This window comes from Delphinapterus leucas, chromosome 10, assembly GCF_059928025.1.
Source record: "Delphinapterus leucas isolate spDelLeu-1000000601 "Yukka" chromosome 10, BTC_Dleu_Yukka2, whole genome shotgun sequence".
In the NCBI taxonomy this organism is placed as follows: Eukaryota; Metazoa; Chordata; class Mammalia; order Artiodactyla; family Monodontidae; genus Delphinapterus; species Delphinapterus leucas.
In genome coordinates, this window is record NC_143138.1 from 1,031,863 (window position 1) to 1,042,199 (window position 10,337).

A 10,337-nucleotide genomic window follows, 5' to 3' on the forward strand; every position below is an offset into this window, starting at 1 on the left:
CGCCCCCACCGGGAACGGAGCTCGGCTGTGACTGAGCCCTTAAAACCGTGCCCCTTGTAACCCAGCTCAGGACTGGAGAACTTCCAGGTGGGGAAAACTGGAGGCCTCTGGGAGCCGGGGAGCCTGGCGATCGGGGAGGGGAGGGAGGGGGAGGGAGGGGAGGGGGAGGGAGGGGAGGGGAGGGAGGGGAGGAGGGGGGAGGAGGGGAGGGGAGGAGGGGGGAGGAGGGGAGGGGAGGAGGGAGGAGGGGGAGGGGAAGGGGGAGGAGGGGGAGGGAAGGGAGGGAGGAGGGGGAGGGGAGGGGAGGGAGGGAGAAGGGGGAGGGGAGGGAGGGGAGGGAGGGAGGAGGGGGAGGGGAGGGAGGGGAAGGAGGGGAGGGGAGGGAGAGAAGGAGGGGAGGGGAGGGAGAGAAGGAGGGGAGGGGAGGAGGGAAGGAGGGGAGGGGAGGGAGGGAAGGAGGGGAGGGAGGAGGAAGGGAGGAGGGAGGGAGGGGAGGGGAGAGGGGAGAGGGGGAGGGGAGAGGGGAGGGAGGGGGAGGGGAGAGAGGAGGAGGGGGAGGGAGGAGGGAAGAGAGAGGGGAGCCAGGAGAGGGAGGAGGAGAGGGGAGGAAGAGAAGGGAGGCCCGGGAAATCCCGGTGCAGGAGTCGACCAGGCCGGCCAAGGAATGGGAGAGAGCCAGCGCGAGTTGGGGCTCGAGGACGCCGTGACATCTGGGAGCGGCTGACGGAGGAAGGGTCTATGGGGGGCCCGGAGGGCCCGGCAAGTCTGCGGGAACAATGGACGTCCAGCGGAGGGCCCGGGGTGGGGGACAGGGCCTGGCGCGGGCGGCGGGGCGCGGGGGCGCACGGCTGCGGGCGCGCGCGGGGCGCCGGCGAGGGCGCAGGCAGGGGCGCGGGCCGGCGCGCGTGTGGTCAGCCCCGCGGTCCTCCGCGGCGGGGCGCGGGCCGGCGCTGCTCGGCCTCCGGCTCCTTCGGAGGCGTTCCCGCCTCCCATTGGCTGCCGCCGCCGTGATGGGGCGGGGCTCCACTGCCCGGAAAAAATGTAACTGCGTAAAAAAGTCCTCGCCTGGGTGACGGATGCTCAAAAGTTCAGAAGTTTTCCCAATGCTTCCTTAAGCGGGCGGCGCGCGAGAGACTGAAAAAAAGGTGACGCGGGCCCGGGCAGGCAGCCGGCGCGCTGCCCCCCGCCCTGGTTATCTGGCCGCCTTCGCCGGCGGCTGGGGCAGAGCCTCCTGGAAGCGCAGGCGGCGCGGCGAGCCGGACGTCTGCTTGTTTTCTAGTTCGGGCTCCTTTTTCCCGTTCCCGCCTGGAAGCTGTCGCGCGCGTTCTAGGCCGTCGGCCGCGTCCGCGTCCGGCCCTCTCCGCCACCCCAAGCCTCCTCGGCGGCCGGAGGCGCCCCGGAGCCGGGCGAGCGCAGGGGAGGCGGCGGCCCGGCACCAGCCCGCAGGCCCGGACTCGGACTGGGCGGCCGGCCCAGCGAGGGCGGGGGGCGGCGGCGGCGGCGGCGGCGAGCGGGGCCATGCAGGCGCGCTACTCCGTTTCCAGCCCCAACTCCCTGGGAGTGGTGCCCTACCTCGGCGGCGAGCAGAGCTACTACCGCGCGGCGGCGGCGGCCGGGGGCGGCTACGCCGCCATGCCGGCCCCCATGAGCGTGTACTCGCACCCGGCGCACGCCGAGCAGTACCCGGGCGGCATGGCCCGCGCCTACGGGCCCTACACGCCGCAGCCGCAGCCCAAGGACATGGTGAAGCCGCCCTACAGCTACATCGCGCTCATCACCATGGCCATCCAGAACGCGCCGGACAAGAAGATCACCCTGAACGGCATCTACCAGTTCATCATGGACCGCTTCCCCTTCTACCGGGACAACAAGCAAGGCTGGCAGAATAGCATCCGCCACAACCTCTCGCTCAACGAGTGCTTCGTCAAGGTGCCGCGCGACGACAAGAAGCCAGGCAAGGGCAGTTACTGGACGCTGGACCCGGACTCCTACAACATGTTCGAGAACGGCAGCTTCCTGCGGCGGCGGCGGCGCTTCAAGAAGAAGGACGCCGTGAAGGACAAGGAGGAGAAGGACCGGCTGCACCTCAAGGAGCCACCGCCGCCGCCGCCGCCGCAGCCCGGCCGCCAGCCCGCGCCGCCCGAGCAGGCAGACGGCGCGGCGCCCGGAGCGCAGCCGCCGCCCGTGCGCATCCAGGACATCAAGACCGAGAACGGTACGTGCCCCTCGCCGCCCCAGCCCCTGTCCCCGGCCGCCGCCCTGGGCAGCGGCAGCGCCGGCGCCGCCGCGGTGCCCAAAATCGAAAGTCCCGACAGCAGCAGCAGCAGCCTGTCCAGCGGGGGCAGCCCCCCGGGCGGCCTGCCGGCGGCGCGGCCGCTGAGCCTGGACGGCGCGGAGCCCGGCCAGCCGCCCGCGCCCGCGCCCGCGCCGCCGCACAGCCAGGGCTTCAGCGTGGACAACATCATGACGTCGCTGCGGGGGTCGCCGCAGGGCGCAGCCGCCGAGCTGGGCTCTGGCCTCCTGGCCCCGGCCGCCGCGTCCTCGCGCGCGGGCCTGGCGCCCCCGCTGGCGCTGGGCGCCTACTCGCCGGGTCAGACCTCCCTGTACGGCTCCCCCTGCAGCCAGAGCCCCGGCGCGGGCGGCTCGGGCGGGGGCGGCGGGGCCGGGGGCGCCGGGACCTACCACTGCAACCTGCAGGCCATGAGCCTGTACGCGGCCGGGGAGCGCGGCGGCCACGTGCAGGGCGCGCCCGCGGGCGCCGGCGCCTCCTCGGTGGACGACCCCCTGCCCGACTACTCCCTGCCCCCGGCCACCAGCAGCAGCTCCTCGTCACTGGGCCACGGCGGCGGCGGCCAGGAGGCCGGCCATCACCCTGCGGCCCACCAAGGCCGCCTGGCCTCGTGGTACCTGAACCAGGCGGGCGGGGACCTGGGCCACCTGGCGAGTGCGGCGGCGGCGGCCGCGGCGGGCTACCCGGGCCAGCAGCAGAACTTCCACTCGGTGCGGGGGATGTTTGAGTCGCAGCGGATCGGCCTGAGCAACTCCCCGGTGAACGGGAACAGCAGCTGTCAGATGGCCTTCCCCTCGGGCCAGTCCCTGTACCGCACGTCAGGGGCCTTCGTCTACGACTGCAGCAAGTTCTAACTCCTCCGCCCTGCCCGCCTCCCAGCCGAACTGAACCGGACCCCAGAGCAGAAGCAGCCAAAAGAACCGTCGATGCAAAACCGAAACCAAAAACCCAATTTGTGAAACGGTCACCAAACCGGCGAACAGAATCCCTCCAAACTTTCAACTCACCAGCACAAAGAAGAGCATTTTCTTAAAAGATGGATTCGGAGCCACCTCCACTTTGCCTTAACTCAATAAACAGAACCGTAAACTGTTTCGTACAGAGACAGCAGAGTCATGGTTTGTTAAAGGACAGTGTTACTCCAGATAACACGTAAGTTTCTCCTTCTTTTCAGAGAGCACGCTTTCCTCCTCCTGTCCTGTCCCTTCCCCTGCCGCCTCCTGCCTTCACGTCTCACCTGTAAGATACTATTTTATTCTCTTGAAAGGAGGTAGGAAGTCCCCGTATATAAAAATCGCTTTCTTTTTATCCATGGACTTGTTTTAAAATGTAAATTGCAACATAGTAATTTATTTTTAATTTGTAGTTGGATGTCGTGGACCAAACGCCAGAAAGTGTTTCCAAAACCTGACGTTAAATTGCCTGAAACTTTAAATTGTGCTCTTTTTTCATTATAAAAAGGGAAACTGTATTAATCTTATTCTATCATCTTTTCTTTCTTTTTGTTGAACATATTCATTGTTTGTTTATTAATAAATTACCATTCAGTTTGAATGAGACCTATATGTCTGGATACTTTCATACAGCCTTAATTATTATAAGAAAAAAGATTTCAGAGATTAAAACACTAGAAATTATCAATTCTCCTCCTAAATCTCTGAAAAAAATGGAGACACCCTGTGACTATTCCTTGTCAAATTTCACATAAAAGTCTCTTTTTGTTTAGATTTTTTTTTTCCTGCAGCATCTTCTGAAAACGTACTGTATAGGCAGCTTGCTTTGTGGCTAGTAAAAAGAGATTTTCCTTAACAGATCTGAGTTGGCATACACACAAATTCATTGCCTCAGTAATGACTGAACATGATTTGGAAATGTTAAGCCCATGAATCAGCAGCGGTCTTACCGCAGTGATACCTGTGTGTGGAGAGGAGGTGGCTGTGCCTCCAGATACACATATGAAGATTTGGCTTGTGTATCCCATTAAAAAACCGCGATGTGTATTAGGCATCCCTGTGAGCCAAATGCTGGAGGATTTTCTTCCTGTTCATTTCACTCCTTTTTAAGAGGAAAAAAACCCAGCTTTTAAACGTATGTATATAACTCATCCACATCTACAGTCCTTCATGTCTATCGCAGAAGGATTGATTTAAAAACAAAACATGTATGGCGGGTTGGAAAGGGATATTTAATCTTTGGGAAACTTATTTTAGAAGATATGTTTGTTGAACAATTATTTTTTGAAAAAGATTTAAAACAATAACAAGAAGGAAGGAGCAGAGAGCAGGGCGTTTTAGTCCAGGTGGTTTCTTTTCAATCCCATTTTTCTTCTTAATTTACAGTTAAACCTAGGGGGCAATCCGGATCGGCCCTCCCCCTTTGTAAATAACCCAGGAAATGTAATAAATTCATTATCGTAGGGGGATCTGCCCTGTCAATCAGACTTTGGGGAGATGGCGGTTTGATTACAGTCATTCAGGGCCTTTCCGTTTGTTTTCGAGATAACACAGTTTCCTGCTATCTGCCGCTCCGATCTAGAGGCAACACTTAGCAGTAATTGCTGTTGCTTGTTGTCAAAATTTGATCATTGTTAAAGGATTGCTGCAAATAAATACACTCTACTTCCAGTCAAAAACTGCTTTACGTGGCCTCTGATTTGCTGGGTCCCTGGCTCAGAGTCGCAGCCCAGCGGCCGGGGAGGCGCGCAGGGCGCGGCGTCCCCCGGGGCAGGCGGCCGGGACCGGCCTTCCCGCCGCGCGACCCGCTCCGATTCGCAGCCCTGAGCCTGGGCGGCCTCGCGCTTCCCAGGGCCCCCACCCCACCCCTTTGGGTGGTGAAGGGGAAAAATCAGCGGACAAATCTCGTTCCCGCGTCGGCCCATTCGTGGGAGCCGAGCGTGGAGCGGGGCGGGCGGACAAAGGGACCGCGGTCGGAGCGGGGCTGTCCGGGCGCGGAAGGGAAGCGGACGCAGGTGACCGGCGGCCCTGTCCCCTCAGACGGGCACCGATCCCCCACCCCCACCCCCCCGAGGCGGACAGCGCGGGCGGCGGGAGCCTGACCTTTCCGGCTTGGCAGTCCCACTTCTCCGAGTCGGGGACGGTGGTGTGGACCTGGACCCGCCCGGGGTTTCCGGCCGAGGTGCGTCTCCGCGGCCCCGACGCCGGCCTCTGGGACCGGACGCTCCTCGTCTAATTAGGGTAGCGACGCGTCCCGGCCATGTTCGCCGCCCACGCCCGCGCCCAGTCCTCCGGGACCGGGAGGGTCGGTGCGGCCGCACCGAGGAGCAGGTAGCCGGAGCCGGGGTGGAGGGCCCGAGGGACTCACCGCGCGTCTCAGCCGGGCGCAGGGCTCTGGCTCCGCGCCGCGCTCGCCGCCTTTGTCTGGAGGACGCACGTGCGTTCGTTCGGAGCGCGGCGGGCGGAGGGGCCGCGGGCGGGTCGCGCTCCCGGCGCCCGCGCGCCCTCCCCTCGCCGGCCTGACGGCCCCGGCCCGGCCCAGACGACCTGCCCAGCGGCGCTGGGCCCGGGCGGCCTCCGCGCGGGCTGCGTCCTCGTGCGGCGTGCGCGGCTGGTTTGCGGAGGCCTCGGGGCACCTGGAGCGGCCGCGCGGGTGGGCGGCGGGGCCCGCGACCTCCTGCGTCCCCGCGGCCTCGGCTGCCGGCCCAGGTCCGGCCCTCGGAGCCCGGCCGCCGCGGCGAGGGTGGGAGAGGGCCGGTTGGGCCCGGCGGCGCTTCCGACCCGGGCTTGTCCTTTCTGGGCCCCGAGTCCGGTGGCTGGAGAGGGAGCCGGGCGCGCGGCGCTCGACTCCTAGGAAAGGCCGGTGAGAAGCCCTGGCCGCAGCCGGGGAGTGTTTCTGCGCTCGCCGTGGGAGCCTCTTAGCAATCATTTCTGCCTTCTTTATTCCCAACGTTTGAAAGTTAGGCCTTTAGGAAGGCGAGGCGTTTGAGTTATACGGGTGCAGAGAAAGTAGTTATTTCTGCGCGAGTTACCCACGTCGTTGCTCAGAAGCTGTGTTTGAGCAGAAGGGCACAGGTCCTGCTCGTTAGGCTGAGTCTTAGGACCACTTATGTGACGTTTTCTACTCTCAGTACATTTGCTCTGGGCTTCTTAAGCCAACTCCTGCCGCCTGAGCCCTGGGAAGCTGGGGCCTCGTTCGGAAGTGAGCACTCCTTGTACCTCAGTGCTTTGCACGTTTGATTTGTACCTTTTTCGCAACAAGGATAATTTTGCTGTAAAATATTCTAAGAAAAACTCCTGGATACTTTAACAAATAGCACAGTTTGAAATTATCCTAGGACACCAGGCGGGACCCAGCGGGGAACTTGGCTAATTTGGGAGTCAGCCTCTGTAGAGAGTTTTAGGGGAATAAGGACTTTTGTCCTGCGTGTGACAGTGGGCACTCCTTAGCAGTTTTTACCATGAGCAGGTAAAAGTCAGCGCGCCGCACGCCATACACAAGCTTGCACTTGGGGTATTGTACGCGTGGTGGGCACTGTTCTCCAGGGTTATGTGTTGGTAGCCCCTTTCCACCAGGCTGCATGCAAACAAGCACACACTTTACAATTTATCATGCCATGCAGTTTGTGTCATTAATAATGACATTTTCAGGGGAATAAGGCTCAATTGTGCTGGTGGCCCGTAAGCCCTTGGCTGTTTCCTGCGGGGTCAGAAACAGGGTCAGGAAATAAGAGTGCCTTACAGCCCTATGGCTCCCCCGAACTTTGATAGGTGGAAGAGAGACATAGGACCTTTTCTCTCAGCCCTGTTCCCTTTGGAGGGGTCTTGGTTTTTTACGGTGGAGAACCACTAGTTTTGTTGTTAATGGTGCAAAACCCCAGAGAGGCCTGAACCCTGTGCTGGTCCGGGCTGCCTGGCCAGGCTGCCCAGGAGGGACAGGAGGCATCCCTAGCGGATCCAGGCCCTGACTCCCTTAGCAGGGTTGTCCCCGGCTGTTGGTGGCAGTTGGAGTGACAGTTTCTACCCCACCCCACGTCTTGGAGCTTCTGGAGAGGGGCCCCATTTGCTTCCAAGCCCAGTTCCCACCGCGGGGGCCAGCCTGGTGTCTCGATGCCATCTCTTTGGACTCCTGTCGACTCATTTTGTAGAGCCATTAGCCCTTCCCGCCCGGTCGTAAACAAATGTCGCTTTAGGGGCAAGATTGATGGTGGCCATGTAATAAAGCTGGCCAGGCGGGACAGAAGCCGATTCTGTGTGAGCGGTTCTTCAGCCGGGCAGGGAGCTCTGGGGGGGGGGGGGGGTCGGGGAGAAAAGGGACCAAGAGACTGTCAGAGTGTTCGCCCCAGGAGTTGTGGGAGCAGCGGAGCAGAGGGCCCGAGGCTCCAGGTGGCACGGCCTGCCTGACTCAGGCAGTGGCCACCGCGAAAGAGCCGCTGAAGTGTGCCAGGGGCCTAAACGCCAGTTTCAAAACCCCCCGCTCTTCTGAAAGCTCCTGTTTCAATTTAGAAGGAGGCCCAGAGGTTCCTGGCAAAGAGCTTTTTATTAATGGCACTTCGGTGGCACCTAAACACAGTCTTCCTTTGCTGTTTGGGCCCCGTATCGGCCGCTGGAACTCGGTGGCCCGCTGCCCCTTTGCTCCTCGCCTCCGTTTTGAGTGTAAATCCAGCATCCGCTCTAAGTGCTAAGTGTCTCTGCCCCCCGCCCCCCTTCTGTCCTCTCCTTCTCCCACCCTCTTCCTCCCAGGCCCCCACAGAAGGCCTTGGGGCCGAAGCCCCTCTAGGATGTCCCCGCGCCAGCCTGCACCGCCTCCCGAGGGGCGCATGCCCACCGTGCACAGGGCCCGGGCCGGACGCGGCAGCCGGAGCGCGCACTCAGGCCCCCAGACAGACCAGGACAGACCGGGCCACACGGAGCAGTCCGGGTGGGAAAGGGCCAATCCTCAATCCAAGGAATTCCAGCTCCAAAATGCATTCAGGAGAATGAAAGCCGCTTCTCCACGATGTTCTCCACGGGATTAGGAGTGGAAAATTGAGCAAAATGGACCATGTCCGCCTTATTGGAAACCAAAGTATGGTGTAGGGAGCATAAGGGCAACCGAGGACCTTTGCTGGGCCCTTTCCTGTCTTACCCTGGCTCCAAAGAAGCCCTCTGCTTTACGTTATTTTGTTGTTATTGACTTTTTTCCCTCACTGATTTCACATTTGCAGCATGTCGAGCATATCAGAAGGGATGCCGTACAATCTGGGATTTGCTTGCCTTGAGGCCTGGGTGTCTTCAGACAGGAGAGAAGGGTGGAGCTCCCAGAGGAGACACAGGACAGGGGATGCCGGTCCAGCGGTCCTGAGAGAGGGCCTGGCATTCATACCTGCTCAAGAGTGGTCGGCCGGTGACCCTGCAGGATTCAGGGGTGCTTCCCCAGGCCTCTCATTTTTCCACGTGGCACCTCCCTCTCTTCTACCAAAGAGCATCTTCTACCTCTGGTCTGCCTTTGGGTTCCTCCAAGCCACTGCCTGTCCCCTTCCCCTAGCTGTCCCTCACATCACTCCCAGGAAGGACACTGGGTGGGCTGCTCCTTTGCCCCCGAAGTCAACACAGCTTGGTGCTACTTGGGTGGCCCTGGGAGTGCAGTTTGCGAACCCAGGGAGTGAGCAGTGGGCAGGCGGCCAAAGCCAGGCGGTGGGGCGTCTCCACTGACCTGGGTGGTGGGACCCTGGCGTGGCCTAGGAGCAGAGGAGGACCTCTCCAGGGGCTCCACCAGGACTCAGTAGTGGAAGTTGGGGAACGAAGGGGTTCGTTGTAGGGCTTTGGGGATGAGTTAGATCAGAGATGAGAGAGGGAGAGAGAGAGGAGACAGACACCTTCCCTCCTCCATTACCTACCCCAGGGAAAAGGCAGGAAAACCAACACATTTAGCGCCATTAACTCTTAAGGCCTCTGCATTTCCTTCAGTATAAAAGCAGGTCATTGGGCCCGGAGGCTGTGCTGGGTCTCCTTAATGGCTACAGATGTGCAAACCAGACAGGAGAGGGGACCATGTGCTTAGGCGGCAGCGATCGGATTCTTAAAAATCTGCGAGTGGAGGAAAAATGAGAACTCTGTCCTCTGAGTTGAGCGAGCCCGGCGTCCCCCGCGGCGCACCGGGTCCCTGACACCGCGGAGGCCACACCCGAGCCCGGTGCGCAGCGCCTGGGTCCAGGCCCGGTTGGATCCGCCCCCGGGGACTTCCGTGCGGTCCCGAAGAGGATTTTTATCGTTGTCACCCCGCAGGACACACGGGGACAGCGGCCGGGCCTCGCTGCGGGCCGATCGGGTCCCGGCGAGAGGAGGCGGAGGGGCCGTCGGGGAGAACACGGGAGGCCCCACCGCGGCTCCCACGGCCCGGGCTGACTGGTTGCCAGACATTCCCGGAGGGACCTCGGCCCCGGGGCCCCGCGGGGGCTTCCTGCGCGGAGCCTCGGCAAGTGCCAGGCAGTGGTTCCAGTGTTTAGTGACCGAGAACCAACCCAACGCAGCTCGGCTTTGCGGGCCGGTCCCCGGGTGGGTCGGTGGAGCCGGGGCCGCGGGGCGCCGTCGGGGAGAAGCGGCGCGACAGGAAGGCCTCGCCGGATGGCCCTTGCCTGGAGGCTTCCTCGCCATTGAAAGCCAAACTCCAGCCGAGGTCCTGCCCCCTTCCAAATAGACACTTCCGCGCCCGGGCCGCCGCTCCAGCTCCAGTCGGGCCTCACGGCCGGCCCGGGCCCAGCGCCTCCCGTCGGAGCGGCCGTCGCCAGAACCCCTGCTGCAGCCGCCTCCCCCGGTTCACCCACCCTCCTGTTGGGAGTCGGGCCTTCTGAGCGATGTCTCCTCGCGCGCCCTGGGCGCACCGGCGCCTGGGAGAGGCCGGGGCTGAGCCGTGTGGGACTTTCTGCTTCTTAACGGCAGCTCTCTGTCAAATCTTAGCCCGCGCTCGGGCTCAGGGCGCTGGGACACGTGCGCGGGGTCCCGCTGCCAGGGCTGGGGGAGGGGCGCGCGGCCGGCGCATGCGCGCGCTTGGTCTCCCTACGGTCCTTGTCCTGGGATCCGGGGCCCTCGGTACGGCCGCGGCTCGGAGGCGG

At 62.3% G+C, this 10,337-nt stretch overlaps 1 protein-coding gene across 1 annotated transcript; it reads left to right on the plus strand.

Annotated features, from left to right (window-relative positions):
- Window positions 1-782: 782 nt before the first annotated feature.
- Window positions 783-5,048, plus strand: FOXC1 (forkhead box C1). The gene has a single exon (XM_022586490.3). It carries the CDS (start codon window positions 1,519-1,521, stop codon window positions 3,142-3,144), a length of 1,626 nt encoding a protein of 541 aa, XP_022442198.2. The 5' UTR covers window positions 783-1,518; the 3' UTR covers window positions 3,145-5,048.
- Window positions 5,049-10,337: the final 5,289 nt, after the last annotated feature.

Bases quoted from the DNA above. Each gene is read 5' to 3' on its own strand.
- FOXC1 (XM_022586490.3), top strand. From the start codon at position 1,519: ATGCAGGCGCGCTACTCCGTTTCCAGCCCCAACTCCCTGGGAGTGGTG.